At 56.0% G+C, this 18,513-nt stretch overlaps 1 protein-coding gene across 2 annotated transcripts in view; it reads right to left on the bottom strand.

Annotated features, from left to right (window-relative positions):
- GREB1 (growth regulating estrogen receptor binding 1) overlaps window positions 1-18,513 on the bottom strand; it is a 63,703-nt gene that overhangs the window by 12,278 nt on the left and 32,912 nt on the right. The window contains exons 16-24 of one of the 2 annotated variants that reach the window (XM_090280922.1): window positions 18,069-18,205; window positions 15,213-15,552; window positions 13,542-13,657; window positions 11,547-11,743; window positions 9,404-9,547; window positions 7,566-8,140; window positions 5,258-5,360; window positions 2,787-2,945; window positions 1,763-1,905 (exon numbers count right to left, since the gene is read on the bottom strand). In XM_090280922.1, the coding sequence (XP_090137048.1) occupies window positions 1,763-1,905; window positions 2,787-2,945; window positions 5,258-5,360; window positions 7,566-8,140; window positions 9,404-9,547; window positions 11,547-11,743; window positions 13,542-13,657; window positions 15,213-15,552; window positions 18,069-18,205 (1,914 nt within the window). The remainder of the gene's footprint in view (window positions 1-1,762; window positions 1,906-2,786; window positions 2,946-5,257; window positions 5,361-7,565; window positions 8,141-9,403; window positions 9,548-11,546; window positions 11,744-13,541; window positions 13,658-15,212; window positions 15,553-18,068; window positions 18,206-18,513) is intronic. The other variant, XM_090280923.1, reaches the window with a different exon arrangement.

The following is an 18,513-nucleotide window of genomic DNA, read 5'->3' as shown; positions in this document are numbered from 1 at the left end:
TGTACACCTGCTTCCTGCCCAAGTGGGTGACTGGCTCCCACCCGCTCCTTCCTCCCCTTGCCCTTGCTTGGTTCTGAAAAGAAATGCTAAGTGTAAAATCCCACCCTCTCTCCACTTCTAAATAACCAGCCTCGCAGACCCTCTGAAAACCTCCACGGGGCTATGAAGAGACTTCCAAATGCAGCTTTGCCTGCATCAGGCCCTCCCTTGAAGTTCTCGCTGAGAAAGTGCACATCCATCCCCACAGCGTGGAGGCCTCTGTGGTCTGGTCTCTGCCCCAGCTTTGCAGCTTCCTCTCCTGGGACCACCCAGCCTGGCACGTCCACAGCACCCGATTACAGTCACTGCCAATCCCCCCGGAGCCCCCAGGTCTGCCCTCCACTGCACACGCAGTCCCCTCTCCTTCTAACTGCCTTGACCCCTTGGCACTGCTTCATTCTTCAAAGCCTTCTCCTGTGCTCCCGCCCAAGACAGTCTCTTCGTTTATAAAATGGGGATAACACTAACGCCTCATGGGGTTTTAGTGAGGATTAAATAAGGAACGAGGCAGGACAGTTCCTAACCAGTGCTCCTGGAATGGATGACAGGTGCAGCTTGAACAAAGACTGGTTCAGGGGACGCGCCAGGGCCTGGGACAGCCCGAGCCCTGGGCCAGTGTCTGGAGCCAATGACATTTCCTACCACATACACAGGTGGGGAAGTACTGAGATATACAAGTGCCTAGCAGATTGCCTGGTGCATAGTAGGTGCTCAGTAAATGTGCATCCCTTTCTACCTACATCACTTCCATGCTGCAACCACGCCGCTCTTCTGGCGGGCTTCACAGGACCCTCAAGTTTTGCTCATGCACATCACTCTGTGGCTACACTGAGTCACAAGACCAGACACAAAGCTGATCCACCTGTGTGCGCGCATCCGGTACATGATGGGTTGGCCCAAAAAGCCCATTTAGTTTTTTCCATAGGATGGCTCTAGCAGTGCTTAGTGGTCTTTAACTCCATAAAAAACAATACTGTTAGATTGTATTGTGACAGCTGTCATATCTGCATGCATTTTTTAAACTTATCAAAACTGGTGAACTCTTGTGCAGCCATTTTAATATTGAAGATGGAAGAAAACACGCAACATTTCCAGCATATTATGCTTTGTTATTCCGAGAAAGGTAAAGATGTAACTGAAATGAAGAAGAAGATACGTGCAGTGTATGGGGAAGGTGCTGTGACTGATGGAACGTGTCAAAGGTGGTTTCTGACATTTCTTGGTACTGCTGACATTTTGGCCAAATCATTCTGTGCTGTGGGGCTGCCTTACGCATTGGAAGGTGTTTAGCAGCCCCCTGACTTCTGCCCACTAGAAGCCAATAGCGGGAGACAGCTGATGTACTCAAAATATCCAAATCAGTAATGTTATTGGTAAACATGAAAAATGTGTCTTTTATTTTATGGAAAACAGTAAACAGACTTTTTGGCCAGCCCACTACTGAGCACTCGGGGGGTGTCTGCTGCGCGGCCTGTTGGAATTGCTAGGGCATAAATAAACCTAACACGCCTGCCGTCAGTTCACCTTGCTGCTCATGAACCTGTAACCCTGGAGAATCCGTGCTCGGTAGTGTTGGCAGTGATTCCACAGATTATTGAAGGGAAGGGAGGGTGCAAGTAGTCCAGGAAGCAAGGGCTTCCAGAACTTTCCATCTCGCACTCCAGAACGAACACACAGACAGCGAAACCACAGCACAGGCCAAGGTGCAACCCAGGCGGCCTACCTGGTGGCGGGGGTGGAAGCCCATGTACTGGTGGCACTGCCCGCAGTGGTGGTACGTGTTGTACGCCGCGTACTTGGACAGCCGCATGCGCGTCGTCTGGCGCCGCATGTAGGGGTCCTCCAGCTTCCTGGGCGTCCCTCTGTCTGCAGGACACCCCAGCATTACAGAGCAGCAGAGGAGAGCGGACATTCCCCCACCCTGTCCGCTCCAACGCTGCCACGAGATCTGCGGGGGTCGCCTGGGACAGCCCTCGCCCACCTGGGCCCTGAGGGACCCCGCGGGTCAGAAACGGGATAAACGGCTACTGTTCACGTGTCCTCTTCCTCGTGAGCCTGGGAAGGTTAAGGGCTCACTACGTGACAGAGGACACGGATGGCCAAGGCAACACACAGATGCTCGGAATGCAGGAGTAAGATTCCAGCACGGAACTGTCATTAGAGACAAGTCCACGCAAAGGACCCCGCAGAGACGGTGCTCTGTTCGGTGAGCCACGGAGGTAAAATTATTGGTGTGGAAGAGACACTGGCGATAGTCTCCTCTCACACTGCGCCCACCGAACTTCCCTATCAGTGTTGATAATCACACCGGCCACTGGTATTCTACGCTCGCTGATGGTGACCCTGGAACACCGCAGGGCCATAAACAGTGACAGTCAATGGCCCCTGAAGGAGGAGGGAGAAACAACAGACGGGGGAAGGAGAGGGCACGACGACCATTTTGTTACCACAAGCCAAATTCATAAACAAAGATCCGTGTCTTGTATCCTCTGTTAACCAGGACCTTCAGAATATTCTGCCCGTGACAAACAGCCAGCGTTCCTCATCGTCCTCAGCACTCGCTGGGCAGTGAGGCCTCCTTCCTGGGTTTCAGGAAGAGCCCTTCCTCGTCGGGGAGGTGCTGGCCTCAGCTCTGGGCACCGCTGATGAATTCATCACCTCTAGATAACCACGTTCATTGCTAACAAAACTCGGCTCGTTCCTCTAAGCAGCCGCTCCCATGTTCTCTGGGGGCCCTGAAGTCTGACCTTCGCGCTTTATGCTGTGACGCCGAGAACAGATCAGGCTGGCGTCCTCGTACTTGGGGTCGTGGATGACGTAATCGAAGGGCAGCTTCTTGAAGAGCTCCAGGTCCGGCCAGAGGTCACTGAGCTGCAGGTAGCGCCAATCGGACTCCTCTCTGAGGTCTACAAGTTGGGAGAGACACAGAAATGGGACCGAAGAAGAGGAGGGAACGGCTTTAGATGTGCACAAGGATGATGCGCAGGGTGGAATTGTTACTGAGTCTGGGGGGGGTGGTCCCTGGGGGGACGCCAGTGTCTCTGGCTCATATCCCACTCCCAGGACTGTTCTGTGAAGGCAAGAAGGCACACACAAGTCACTCTCTATCCAGGAGAACAGCCTTAGACTGCATTCGCTATGAGGTGCCTTTGTTCTTCCGACCCCCACAGCAACTCCAGCTCCTCCCAGCACATCTGCCCCTCCCTGTGCTCTGGGCTTCTCCCCGTCCCCACCCCCCAAATACACCACACTGGTTCCCAGAGCCTGTGGAACTTCATGGGGGTTCTTGTTCTTACAGCTAAACACTACCCAGCCAACATGGCCCAGCTCCAACCCTGGCATCCCTGGAAAGCCTCTTCTAAGAGCTCAAGTTCATTGCTTTCTTCCCGTGAATGCCAGCACCACTCATGGGCCACGCCTCTCCTTTCCATTTGACGTACCAGCTTCCATTATGATTGGTGTAGTCTATGGGGCTCACTAAATGCTTGTTGGTCAGAAGGTTAAAGGAGGTCCGGTTGGTCCAAGTTAAATTACGTAACATACTGATTCTGTATGGATCACATACATCTCTCTCTCCTTCTCCACCGCAAACACGGGCAGAGGGCATGTCCACCGGGAGGAGGAAGAGGGAAGAAGAGGGAGAGGAATGTCTATTGTGCATTTGTAGGAGCTCAGCATGTCACGTGTGTAATGTCATTTAATGGTCACCGCACCCTGCAGAACAGGAATTACCCAGGTCTTCCCGAAGAGAAAACCAGGATGATAACAGTATTTAACAAAATGGGCTTCGAAGTTTAACCAACTGGGTTCAAAGCCTGCCTTCATTACTGGTATCTCCAAGAAAGGAGGAGACAGAAACTCGACAGGCCTGTTCTCATCTGACACACAGTAGATTTCCACCTGAAATACAGTTCCAAACCGTGGGGGACCGCGGAGACTCAGAGCCGGAAGGGCCTCTTTCCTTCAAAGGCAAGACCGGGGCTGGGCGGGCTTCCCGGCTCTCAGCGTTCTCCCAAACTGAAGCAATGCTGAGCGTGAACACGGCAGGACCGCGCTCTTTTTCAAGGCTCCATAACAGTCGGTCTGCCTTTCCCTGACCCGCTCATCTGCAGACGGCCATTAACCCCTCCGTGGGCAGCACACGATTTTCTGCGCACCCTGACTACTGTGAATAAGGCTGCAGTGAACCCGGCAACCATGTGAGGGTGTGGTTCTATTAATTAGCTTGATTGTGGTGATGATGCCATAGCAGGTACATATATCAAATCGTACACCTGAAATATATATAATTTTTAAATTTTTTTAATCCCCACCTGAGGACATCTTTCCATTGCTTTTAGAGAGAGAGAGAAATATCCACGCACAAGAGAAGCATCGATTGGTTGCCTCCCGTACGCGCTGGGACCGGGCATCGCACCTGCCCGGACCAGGGATTGAACTCACAACTTTTCGTTTACAGGATGACGCTCCAACCAACTGAGCCACGCCGGCCAGAGCTATGAGCTTGCAGAAGTTCTGTTCAGATGCCAGTGCAGCTTACTGGTTCCCTTGAGAATGCCTTAACAAATTTTAATTCCCCAAACAGCAACTTGTTCACCAGACCAAGTTCATGAGCCACTGGAAGACTCCTGGGGGAAGGCCCTGGAGGCCACGTTCTGTGACAGCATAAGCAGCTGACCGAGGGCCACCCCGCCATCAGGGTAAACCCTGTTCCGTAAACGAGGAGGAAGGGCCATTCCCACTTTGCCCCACGATACTGACCTACGTGCTCCGCTGCCGAGGGGGAAACCTCCCTGATGGTCATTCCCACTTTCTAGAGGCAGCAATCAGACCCAGGTTTGTTCCAGCTCTGCCACCCCTGCTGGGCTGCGGGGCAGGTTACTTCCAGGAAAATGGATCAAGCTCATCACTCACCAGGAACAACCAATGGCGTTCCAGAGAAAGTTAAATGTGGCAACTTCTGCAGGGTGCCTAGCATAGCGCCTGACACTGGGACCTAACTCAGTCAACAGTGGTTGTTTTTAGCATAGTAACTTTATCCCACCGAGGCCTCCCAGGCGCTACCCTGATATTGAGCAAAATGAGCACCAGGAAAGATCCAAGCATCCCCCAGGCCCTCGGGGGCAGCCTGCCCATGAACCTGAGAACAGACACAAAGTCACCTGAGGAACTGATTAAGGACGACTCCAAGCCCCAGTGCCGCCAAAGGGGAACTCACTGATATTGATCTCTTCTTCATCATAAACATCCACCTCCGTCAGCCGAACGAGCATCCTGGACAGCATGCTGAGGAACTGCAGGTAGGCGCCCGTCTTCCCGACCTGCGAGCACAGGGAAATTGGCACCGGTTTTCGTCTCCCTCTTTTAAAGCCCTCGCCTAATTTAAACGAGAGCCGGGGGAGGCTTCGACCTTGGAGGGGAAACGCGGCCTAACGAAGCGTGGCGGGCGGACAGGTGAACTTCCCGGATCATGGGACGCTGCTGCTTATAAATCACCACACAGGCGTCTCTGGCTTTGACCGGCCACATTTCTCAAGCTGTTAGAAACGGGACTTTATCACAAGGAAAAGAAAGTTTGCTTCGGAGAAAATAAACTGCCGATATAAGACATAATCTCTTAAGAGTCTTGCGCATTGCAAATTGCTATTCTTGTCTTAATCCATACATCGCAGTGAGGAAACAAAATTCATTGGACAAGACATAAAAAGTTAGCATCTCCTGCTAAGTCCAGGAAAAAAAAAGAAAATGGTTTTCCTCTTCTTTCTCTTTCTCATCACATCGAGTCCCCTGCTCCCTGGGCAGAGTTCTAGGAGAGTCTACTGCTGGTTGTAGGTTTATTTTGGTCACAAGCGGTTAAATGAGCACCAGCTGGGTACCCTAGAAGGTTCCCCTCCCTCCCCGCCCCCTTTGCTCGAGGACTGCGCCTTCCAACTTCTCAGTGCAATGCCCGGGTCACTGTAAGTACTCAGCAAATGCTGATGAATGCGGGTAACTTAAAAAGGAAATAGGAAACACGACCAGGGGGAGCGTCAGAGAAAATCTCTACAGCACCTATATGACAAAGGGCTAAAATCTATCATCTCCAAAGCGCATCTACAACAGGAAAAAGTCAAATGGCCTCACGGAAAAAGAGACCAGAAAAACCACCGTACAAAATGCACCGATGACCAATAAATAAAAATACTCAACCTTACTAACAGAACAAAATACGATTTTCCCCTTCGCAGTGACGCAAACGTCGTCAAGACGGATGACACCAAGTAATATGAGGGGAGGGAGGAGCTGTCATTTCATTTTTTAAAACATTTTTTTCCTGTTTTAAAAATAATTACAACAATAAATGCTCGTTGAAAAGTTCAAGCAATACAGATCAATAACGAAGAAGAATATTTGCAAATCCCACTCCCCTCCCCCGGATAATGATTTACTGGCTGTTCTGTCAGAGGCTGCTTCAGGCTGTTCACTCACAGACCGTGCACACACGCTGATTTCTTCCTCATTGATATTACACTATATATAGATATATTATTCTGCGACGTTTTAAAACGTTAACTAGCTTAGGGAGAATTCAGTGCTCGTCGACGGAAATCCACCTCCAATTTTCTAGGGCTCCCTGTCATGACTGGGCCGAATTTATTCAGCCAACCTTGACCCACGGAATCGTTCCCAGGTGTTTTTCACGACCGGAAACCATACTGAAAGGAGCATTCTTAGACCTCGTTGTGTGCGTTTCTAGTTCTTGGAATAGGTTCCTGAAGATGAACACGTTCAGGCAGGAGGCGGCCCCTCGTGAACTGTGACAGTGACGATGTTGGTGAGGCCAACGGGGGACGCCGAGCGTCAGGCCACGTCTAGGTGTCCTGCGGTGGGCCTCTCATGGATGCTCTCATTTCTGCGATTTAGGGATGACTGTTGTCCCCGTTCTCAGCTGAGGACACAGAGGCACCGGCACGGCTGGGACCCACCGAGGGCATCAGGGGACGTTTAAGTCAGAATCTGACCCCAGGGAGCCCATTCCAGGGCCCACCTTCCACCTCTGCACTGCGCGGGCAAAGCCCCTTCCAAGACCAGATACCCCCCTACAATCCTCTTCACGGTACTTGACATTCCTAACGTGAATATTTTTGCCATCTGACAGGTTTGAAACGGTCTTCCGTTGTCGGGGAAATAGGGCTGGGACGCTGACCACCCTCCGGCCTCCCTGTCACGCTGCACCCAGGTCTTCAAGGGTTCACGTCAGCAAAGCACACGGACTGGCCCCACGGGGGCCGAATGAAACAGGTGGGAACCACAGAGTCACACTTTGCAGGAGCAAAAGCACCCTGGAGCGTCCCCCCACCCCCAGCCCACATCGTGTAAGAGGAAACTAAGGTGAGAGGGCGGGAGCCACCCAGGCCCTGCGCTCCGTCCCCCTGCCCACGGGGTGGCCATCCCAGCAGCTGCTGCCACGGGAACGACAGCCCCTCGGCCTGAGCATAAGAACCCCGCCCCCCCAGTCCAGGCCGCGGCAGGCGGCGCGCACCCACCTGCGGGGGCCCGCTGAGCAGCAGCCGGCGCGGGTGGAAGCTGTCGGGGTGGCCCTCGGCGCGGAGGCCGTAGTCCATGTGGCTGGGCCGGGGCACCGTCCACTGCCGGTAGTACAGGGACTGCTCCGTGCACGTCATCGTCTTGCTGAGCAGCGGGCGGAAGGAGCTGGCCCACGTGACCGACTGGCAGGGCAGCAGCGAGGTGACCTTGGGCAGGCCGGCGCTGTCCGTGGCCGTGACCACGTCGTACACCAGCTTGGGCAGGAAGACCACGGGCGGGTGCTGGCAGGCCGCGCTCAGGGCGCACTGGGGGGCCTGCGGGGCCGGGGCCGCGGAGGAGGACGACGGGCCCGGGGCGGCGGCCGGCGCCTGCGCGCCCCTCTGGCTGGTCCTGAGGCCGGGATCGGGCGGCACGGCCAGCCCGGGGCTGTGTCTGCTCGTGACTGACGGTGGCCCCCGGCTGTCACCAGGGGCCCTGCCCTCCTCTGACGAGCCGCAGGGCTGTGGGGACGGGGCCCGCTCCCCCTGCCAGGGCCCCCCAGGCTGGGCCGAGGTCTCGCCACCGAGCGCGGAGCCTGGGGAGAGATGAACCTGTCGGTCACAGGCCAGGAAGGGCCCGTCCTGAACCCTGCCGGCCGCCTGCTCCTGCGGCACAAACTACCTTCCCGGGGCCATCGCTGGGCCTTTCTGGCAACGAAATCGCACCACGGGGGAGGTAGTATAGCCTCTCTTGTCCTGTGACAAACCCAGACCCACTGAGGGGAGGGCAGTGACACCCACATGGTATGACGTGGCCCACGGCCGCCCTGCCCCCCCCTGAGCACCACCTCAGAGGCCTCTCCTTTCCAATCCCTGCCCTGATCTGCGGGAGGAGGGGGCCAACCCCAGGGCCTGCTCTGCACTAACACACCTTCACCTCACAACCCCCAGGCCCCCACCCCCACCCTGAGCCCCCTCGGGGCCCCTCGCTGCCCCCAAGCACCACTGCACCTCTATGCTCTGAGCACCCTTATCCTGTGAAGTTTCCTCTACCTGGAATACCTTCTCCATCCACCAGACCTCCTCCTCCACCTGCGACACCTCCTCCTCCAAGGCCCAGTCAAAGGTCAGCAGATGTCTGAGATCTGCAGTGACTGCCCCCCCACTCTTTCAGTACCCCCACCCGAGACAAGATTACTTCCTACATGCAACCGTCACGCTCTCTGTGTGAGTATCTGTGCAGAGAAAGCACTGCAACACAGCATGGTTCACGAGGGACCGTGCAGGCTCTGGGAGCCGGTCCGTGTCTAGTCTCCCTTTAACACCTGGATTCAGACACAGGTAGGTTCTCAATAAATGCTTCTGATACTATGTGCGGGTCCTAGCTGCTCCTGGAGACCCAGGTGTCCCTGAGGGCAGAGACCTGGGGCATTTTATCCACATCCCCTCTCCCGCACCCTGGTCTGTGAACCCCGGGCGCAGGCTGCTTCCCCCAGGGAAGCCTTGCGTCCACCCTTCCACGCCTGCAGCCTCTACGAGACGCTGCACCTAGCTCCTCTCCTCTGATTATCCACACCTGGGGGCCCCAAGGAGATGGCTCTCTGCTTCCGCCCCACACAGGCCACTGAACAGGACGGTCCCCAATCTTCCCCCAGGAAAGGGGCCACAGAACCCCATGGTGCTGCCAAACCTCAGGTCCCTGCACCCCAGTCCAGAAAAACGTTTATTTTCTAGGAAGTCCACTTCCTCTCAATTCCCCTCTCTTTCCAGTTCTAGGCAAAAATAAAGGCTCTCTTTATCAACCTCTGAACTCTCACAAAACCAGCGCAACTGGGGGCCCTTCCCACTGGGACACTTACCGGACACCTTTGAGGACACCGAGTGGTGGGAGGACAGGCCTGAGGATGCAGAGTCGTGGGAGCGGGACCTCTGTCTCTGCCCAGGGCTCCTCTTCTCCGAGGTGGAGCCTGCCTCAAAACACACACCCCTGTGAAAACACCTGCCTCGAAACACACACCCCTGTGAAAATGTCGGCCTCAAAACACACACCCCTGTGAAAACACCTGCCTCAACACACACCCCTGTGAAAACACCTGCCTCAACACACACACCTGTGAAACACATGCCTCAAAACACACACGCCTGTGAAAATGTTGGCCTCAACACACACCCCTGTGGAAACGTCAGCCTCAAAACACACACCCCTGTGAAAACACCTGCCTCGAAACACACACCCCTGTGAAAATGTCGGCCTCAAAACACACACCCCTGTGAAAACGTCTGCCTCGAAACACGCACCCCTGTGAAAATGTCGGCCTCAAAACACACACCCCTGTGAAAACACCTGCCTCAACACACACACCTGTGAAACACATGCCTCAAAACACACACGCCTGTGAAAATGTTGGCCTCAACACACACCCCTGTGGAAACGTCAGCCTCAAAACACACACCCCTGTGAAAATGTCAGCCTAAAAACACACACACCTGTGAAAACACTGCCTCAACAAACACACTTATGAAAACACCTGCCTCAACACACATCTGTGAAAATGTCGGCCTAAAAACACACACCCCTGTGAAAACACCTGCCTCGACACACACCTGTGAAAACACTGCCTCAACACACACACTTATGAAAACACCTGCCTCAACACACATCTGTGAAAACACTGCCTCAACACACTTATGAAAACACCTGCCTCGACACACATCTGTGAAAATACCTGCCTCAACACACACTCCTGTGAAAACACCTGCTTCAACACACACACCTGTGAAAACACCTGCCTCAACACACACGCCTGTGAAAATGCCTGCTAATCATCGTCCCGTACGTTCACCCAGCACTCACCAAGCGCATTCACACCTATCACCGCTCCCCATCCATGCTCTCATCCTTCCATTTCTCATCTTCCAGGCGCCCACATCTGACAGCACTGAGAGGACAGGAGGAGTGGGGGGCAGGGCAGGCCAGCGAGGCACCTGTGTCTCAGTGCGGGCTCTCACCCAAGGGTCACAGCTACAAGGTGATGTTAAGGAGGGGAGAGGTGGGGGCCAGGCTCCCATGCAGCAGAGACGCAGAAGCAGGAAACGTGAGGAAGGGAGAGGACCCCGACCTGGGTCCTAAAGGGCTGGCAGGGGTTTCCAGGTGAAGCACGCAGGAGAGGGGACTCGGAGCAGCAGGCAGAGCACCTGTGTGGTCCCGAGGGGATGAGAGCAGAGCACAGCCAGGGAGCCACTACAGCTGGCTGTGGCTGAGAGCAGCGGGTGTGGCGTCGGGGGCTGGGGAGTTGAGAGGAGGGAACAGCGAAGTGAAAAAGGCGGGTCGTGGAAGGTCAGCAGCGAGGGTTCGCCCCACGGGCAGGGTCACAAGCACGTTCATGAAAGACTGCCACAGCCCCAGGGATGTCTGCCAGGCAGGGGTTTCCACCCCCATTTTGCAGGGCAGCCCTCGGAGGCTAGGACAGGTGACAGGTCGCACAGGCAGCAGGCGGAAGAGGAAGAGGAAAAACGGCACTCTGACCCTATACGCATCTCACCACACCAAAGGGCTCTGCGTTTTGTATTCAGAGCTTTTGGTTTTTTTCTGACTACAGCCAAACGCCCCGCACCGCAGACTGCGTGTTCCCTAAAAGCACGGTGGCACCTCCAGGTCTGCCGATGCCACTGGCCCGTTGCCATCAGTCTCAATGATGGGCACACGCAGTGGGGCTGGTTCCCACAGAGGGAGCGAGAGCATGAATCTCGTACCAGGCCGTCGCTGCACCAACAATTCAGACAAAGCATGAACTTGTACCCTAAGACATTTCCATGTTTCTGCCTCGTCACTAGGACTTCCAGGGCCAGGAAGAACCAATCAGGATTTCCATTTTCTTACAGCACCAGAAAAGGAAACACGGCCAGCCCCGAATTCAGTGAGAGCGACATGGCTCTCCTGCAGCAGGCCGGCCCCAGGGCCCGCGCCGGGGGCACAGCGTCTGGAGAGCGCAGGCAGCCCACCTTCGGTCCCCAGCTCCTCGTCCTCGTTGTCTGTGCCGCTCAGCTTCTCCGCCTCGCTCTCCAAGCCCTCGCTCCGAGGCCCCTTCTCCGGCACCCTGTCCGCGCGCACAAAGTACGCGGCCAGGCCCAGCTCCTGCTCCAGCGCCGTCCTCACCAGGCAGGAGTTGATCAGACGCAGGTCACAGTACCTCAGGGACCTGCGAGGGAACAGAGCGGGTGTCCTTGCGCGGAGGGAGACGCTGAGCGGCACCGACTTCCTGGGGCCCAGGGCAGCGCCCACGGAAAAGCCAACGGCACTGCTGCGCGCCCTTCGCCAGCGTCCGTGGAGCTTCGAGTCTCTCGGGGCACCTGCGGTATCAGCCTGTGCTGCATGCAGTCAGCAAAGCCCTGACTTGGAACAAAAATAAGACTCCAAGTTCAACTCTGCCAACTCCCAGCGGCAGACCCTCCCACGGTGGGCAACTTCTCGGAGGCTCAGAACGCTTTCTTCTCAAACATGGGAATGAATGTTAATAACCACCTAAGTGCCCTCCTGTGAAGAGCATATGTACTAACCGGACATTCAATTATTCAATCGACAATTAAAACGTGCCAGGTACGGCCTAGATGTTAGGAACATAATGACAGGTCATCCCTGTATTGAAAACGAGAGTACCTGGCAGGCCGGACGCCAACAAGGAATGGGGTCTCAGCGGAAGTGGGCACAGAGGACAGGCCAGGGCTCGGGTGCAGAGAGGGGACAGCACAGGGCTTGGGGAGAGGCTCTGTGACCTCGGGCAGATGGCCTTTCATTTGCTCATGGAGAAAGCAGGACAGAAATGCTGTCGCGAGGAGCAGGCCCTACATTAAAAGTCTAGCGCAGTGCCTCGCACAGAGAAGATACGCCGTAAACACCCAAACTTAAGAGAGATCAGGACGCTGCCTTAGTCCCTACGGAGCTGAGGAGTAGAAGAGCTAACCCTTGTGAAATAGCAATAGCCAAGGTCAAAGGTTTGGAGTCCCCTTTTCTGGGCTCGTGCACACGCAGTGCATACTGACCCTTGCATAAGTGGGGTGCAGACCAGTGGAGGGCAGCCAGGCAGCCCTGGTGTCCAAGGTCCACCACACTGCTTAACCTCTGTCCGCCCCGGTGCCTTATCAGTCCCTCGGGACTCCTGGAACAATCCCTCCCCCAGGGTTATGAGAGTCAAGTGACCTAAAGCACATAAAGACAGTCCAGCAGAGCGGCCAGCATGCAGCAGGAACTTAGTGACGGTCAGCTCCTCCTATTTTGTTACGTAAGCAGAGACATGCAAAGGACCCGAGCGTGGCTGCCTGCTCGTCTCTGTGGGTGTGAAGTCAATCTTTAAAGGCCAAATTGTGACAACCAGTCCCAGCAATTGCCAGACTGAAGGCCCAGGGACCTCTGTCCTGAGTGTCTGCCAGTCTGTGTGGAGACCCCAAGACATGCCACATGGGCTTGCAGCTGCCACGTGCTTGGCTGTGACAGCCGGGGAACGCGGCCTTTGAGACAGTCAGCCCTGTGAGCCAGAAGAACGAATTCTCCCCAAGGGGCAAGAGCCACCTGCCCCTTTCCAGAACACGTCCTAAACCCTGAGGGACCAGCTATCCCAGCAGCCTAGACCAGCGGGACAGGCAGCCCTGACCCCTCCCCGCCACCGCCTCCCCAGGTGATCCAACACTTTCCTAAGCGGACCAGCCAATGCCTAACACACAGGGTAGCTTCCTTCCCCCTCACCCCACCCCGGGAAACACTGTAGGGCCTCCACCCCACCCCCACAAGCACAAATGGTGTCCCTCAGAGAACTAGGTAAAGGGTCCCCCGTCTCAGACCCATTTCACCTCTATCAGCTAGAAATCCGTCCTTATCAAGATACAAACCTATGATGACCATGACGGGGAATGCGCCTCCTAGAGTCGGGAAGTGGAAGCCCAGCCTGGCCAACGCGCCCCCCTCTCCCCCCCCCCACCCCGTGCACAGCCCCGCCCACTCACCTTGGTAAGGATTCCCCCAGCGGGTCCATCCCGCTGAAGATTAGGATGCAAGGCAGGCCCTCCAACTCCAAGTACGTCTGAGGTCTCCACTCCGCATCCTCAATTTTCTGCCACGTCTGCAGATAACAAAGGAGAAACAGAACCTAAGACTCCCGACGGAAGTCCCAGCTAGCCCAGCTCCCGCCCCAGCTCCAGGGGAGCCTTGACGGCCTCCTGCTGACTCAAGGCGGTACATGTGACCCCTGAAAGAATGGAAGTTCTCTGTATGCAAATAAGTAGGGCACCTTCCTCCCCACGGCGTTCAGTTCCCCGCTGTGCAGATTGGCTGCTGGTGACACACCTGCTCCCTGACTCTTGGGGCAGCAGCGCCTGTCCTCAGTGTGTCTGCTGGATTGTTTCTCAATAATGGTGCTGTGCTTTCACTCCTAGTTCCCCCTCACCCACTGTTTCAACCTTCTGAAGCTTCTGCCTTTTCCGTCACCAGTGGGTTTAGTGAGAAGCTGCGAGGAGCCAGGCGCTGTGCTAAGTGTGGGGGACTGAGACCTTTGGGGGTGGTTCCTGCCCTCCACCCACCGCCTGGGGGGCGAAGAGCCAGAGAACACCAGCGCAGCCCCCCCTGGGGGGGGCACGTGTGGGGGAGGAGCAGCTTTCTGAAAGAAGAGAAGACCCTGAGTTGAGTCCCATCGGCTGACAGGCAGCAGCTAAGCAGAGGAAAAGAAATGCGCCCCCCCAGGAGGACAGAAAGCCCACTACAACTCAGATGGAAAGAGCAGGATGGTGAGTTTGGGGGGGCGGGGCAGGGGGGTAGCATTGATCATTTGGTGCCTCCGGACTGAAAGATGCAGGTGGAGACCTGGCGATAGCGGCAGCGGAAGAGGTGGCAGCGAGAGGCTGACCTGCCTCCAACGCCCCGGCTCGGTGGGGAACTCCCTGTCCAGCAGAGGTTTTAGGACCACGGCGGAAAAATGAATTTATCCAGGACACTGGATTTTGTCTGGAGGGATGGGAGGTGGCTACTCTCTCTAGGGGAGAAGAACGTAGACCTTCCACCTCCTGTGCCTTTTATTGAGAAGGGGATTCGGGAGATACAAGGTCATGATTTATGAATCATCAATAAGCTTTCAGACACTTGGGTTACAGCTGACAGTTACTGATTACAGATTGTCAATATAGAGAACACTGTGACCGGTCTCCGTCAGGGTCTGCTAAACACCCCGACGGGGCACCGGCATCAGGTGCAAGGCTTCATGCATCCTTAGCTACACACTGTTTATAGCTAGCTGAGAGAGAAGAAAAGCGGAGCAAGCTCTAAAGCATCATGTGTTCTTTACACCCAAGTCCCATGGGAGCCCTCCAAGTGGCCTTTGGTCCTGTCTGCCACACAGCCTTCCGGTTTTCTGCGGAGACTTAGAGGCCTCCCCAAGGTGGGGTGCCTGGCGCACGGCTTGGGCTGCAATTCCCAAAACCACAAGGAGCGGTCCCCCTCACAGACTGCTGACTCGGGCTCGGCCATCCGCTGATCAGGAGACCGGCCCTCCCAGCAAGGTGTGGAGAGGCCAGGGTGGACACGTTAAAGAGTTTGTCACCAGCCGGCCTCCCCGCCCCTTGGCCGCCACGCCCCACCTGCATCCCAGGCCCGTCAGCCCTCCGGCCCCCGACCACAGCGCCCACCTTGAGCTGCTTCACAAAGTGCTTCCCGACGGTGATGCCGGAGCTGGGGTTGCCCAGGATGATCTCGAAGTGCTGCTCCAGCGCCAGCCGCGCCCGCACGTGGACCAGGCGCTCGTAGGCCGCAGCCGCCAGTGGCACGCAGGGCACCCGCAGCAGGACCATGAGCCCGTGGCCGCAGGGACACTGCCTGGGTGAGCTGATGAGGTTCTGGGCGATCTCCAGCGTCTCCACGGACGTGTAGTTCTTCATCTGCGAGACGCCGCTCACGGCCATCATGGCGGCCGCGTAGTGCTGCACCAGGACAAAGGTCCTGATCACGGCGCTGTGCAGGCGCGGGAACCTGCAGCAGAGACCGGCGTGAGCCCGCCCTGCCAGCCCAGGGCCCAGAGCCATCCAGGTGGCTCTGGACGAAGGGGGGCCTGTGCACAGCAAGAAAGTCACCCACGATGCCCACAATTCCCAGGTTACAAACAAGTCCCACATCCCTTTGATGCCGGCTGTTGGGAACCTGAGAGAGAAGCCTCCCTGCTTTGGTGGGTCCAGCTAGGAAACACAAGGACGGGTTTGTCATTGCTGGTGCTTCAATAAATATTTGTTCAATGAATGAACCAAATAAATGCCTAGTCTATCGTCGGCTATTTGTAGTTTCCCAGATAAGGCCATCGGCCCCAGTTCCCGCTAGAAATAGAACCTCGAGCTATGAGTCTGTGAGTGAGGCTACCACATACCCCGATTTGGGGGGACCATCCTAAAGGCACATCAGTGCAATTCACGTACAGTCAGTTAACAATTAAGAGAAATACAACGCAGTGTGATTTACTTTGAGAGTGAATTATACAAATCAGAACACACCCCGTCAAGCCAGGAGTCCCAGTGCTCTGCCTTAGAAGCCACGGCCACTATACACGTCTCCAGGTGAAGGTGGTGACCCTCCGCCCATGGCATGTGCGCAGCTAGGGCAGCTCTGACCCCCACGTCAGAAACAGACTCCGGAACACTAGGGCACTGTGTTTCTCTGCAGGAACACAGTGACATCCAGTTTATACACGATGCTCATCTGTGTTCATTTCGCTGGAACGAGGCCCCGCTCTGAGCCCCTCTTGGACCAAAGCTGAAGTAACTTCTTGACCTACAAGGCCAGGAACTTCCCGTGGCCACGGCCGATGAGTGCCCACGGCAGCCAGCTCACCTTCCAGCCACAGCTCTGACGCCGCCTCCTGCCATTAACGTTTCCCCTTTTCCTCATTCCTTCTCCCGAGCACTTCTGCTACCTTTCGGATCCTACAGACTGGGGTAAGCTCAGCAAGCCGCCGTTACCAAAGCTACCCAGGAAGGCTGAACTGGCCCGTAGGCTCCAGTGCAAAGGGACTCCGTGGGCCAACGACTGCTTTGCGCCGCGGTGCCCAGGAAGGAAGAAGGCAGTGTGGAGAATACAGTCTCCCCTGCCTACATTACTGCCCCAGCTGTGGCGGCCCCTGGTCACCTTGAGCAAGGTCAGAAGGGCGGGATGTCACATAGGCAGAAGCGCCCTCTTCTCCCCACCTCTGACGGGGCGGGAAGTGCCTGAACTCGACTCTGCTCTAAGGACAGTGGTTCACTGGGCACTCCAGAGGCTTACTGCAAAGCAAGCCGGGAGCAGGCCGAGCACACAGCAGGGCCAAGGCCAGCTCTGGCCACCTCGGGCACAACTAGCCTCTTCCCTCAGCAAGTTCATCAGCGGTCAGCCGCCCATCCCCATCATCGGGAGCTGGAGGAGTGGCCTGACTCAATTCCTCAGCATCCAAGTGCTCAGAGGGGTCAGGTTTCTCATCCCAGGAGATACTGGGGGTGCCACACACGCTAGCTGTCTCGAGATTTACAGCCTCCCTGGCTCATGGATGCTCGAGAATGAGCAGGAAAAAGAAATCCTTTAGTTAAATGCACGGTCCCTCGAACACGTCCGACCATGGAAGCCCCTTTGGCGAGGGGCTATCAGTGTCCAGCCAAAGCAGCACACCTTGGAACACAGTTTGAGAAGCACGCATCTAATTTAATTCCTCCACGAGCAAGCAAGAAAAAAGAGGTGCCATGAGGGCAGGGGGCAGCGCCCAGCTCAACACCCTCCATCGGGGGGAGCGCCCACTCCTCATGAGGCGCGTCAGTCTGTCAACCTCAGCCTGGCTCTGCGACTTACAAACTGCGCGACGGCAGCAGTCGCTCAGCCTCCCTGGGCCGGTCTCCTCGTCTGCAGAACGGCAGCATGGACCCCTGCCTCCCAGATGCACTGGGATGGGGTTCAAGGGCAAGCTGTCACGTCACACCCCATTCCGCCCCTCGTGAGACACGTGGCCTGAGAAAGTCATGGCAGGTCACGGCGCCTCTCTGGGCCTCTGTGCATTTGCCCGATGGGGACAAGACCAGCAGCGGGCTCAGAGAGGTGGCAAGGACTGAGTAGGACCATGACAGTTAAGGCTCTCAGAACAGTGAAGAGCACGAAGCAGGCACTCGACAGATGATGCGCAAAGGAAATTTAAAATGAAGGGGACCGCGACTGTCACTGTCGCCCCCGTGAGACCTTCCGGTATCTTTCTACCCACTGGGCGGTGCTCCCTTGAGCCTCAAACACGCGATCCCACAGTCCAGCATGTTGCCGCCCATCCTTGTCTCTCAAATGTTCTAGAGCCACAGCATGACAGAGCTCGCTGGCCCAACACACAGGACAAGAAATAAACAAGGCCCCTTCGCCGGAGGGACCGGTCGGTCACCCAGGAAGGGAGGGGGGCGGGTCCTGTCCCGGAACTCCCTGGCTGCACCCACCTCAGCTCGCACTTGGCAGGTGGGCACTGGTAGGAGCTGCGACCAGAGACACATACGCACCTTTTCCCCAATGCGGTGACCATGGCCTCGAAGGAGCTGTCGTATCTGAGCAGGGGAAGGCTGTGCCCTGAAAGGGTCGAGTCAATGAACTCTGACAGCCCAAAGTACTTTCTGTCCTCGGGAAACAAATCCACACCCTGGAACAGAGAGGAGCCTCGGTCATGCAAACATCACGTGTGCGGAGCCCCAGAGGGTCATGTGCTGGGAGCACAGACGCCCTAGACGGGCATCCAGACCAAACTGTGCCGACTCTGCAGTCCCTTGGGTGCCATTTCATTGATTTCTTTCTTCTGCAGGCCCGAGCACAGCGCACTCCCTATTTAAAGGATGGCACTTCCCCATCTGTCACGACTTTTCCATTCCTTTGACCCCAGTGTATTTGCCAAGAAGAGAACCAGCTTTATCTTTTTTTATAACAAGCAACTTTGGTTGTTAAAGCTGCTCC

This window comes from Furipterus horrens, unplaced genomic scaffold (assembly GCF_987537825.1).
Source record: "Furipterus horrens unplaced genomic scaffold, mFurHor1.1.pri manual_scaffold_6, whole genome shotgun sequence".
Lineage (NCBI taxonomy): Eukaryota > Metazoa > Chordata > Mammalia > Chiroptera > Furipteridae > Furipterus > Furipterus horrens.
The sequence above is the reverse complement of the archived record's forward strand: the minus strand, read 5'-3'. Positions and strand labels throughout refer to the sequence as shown.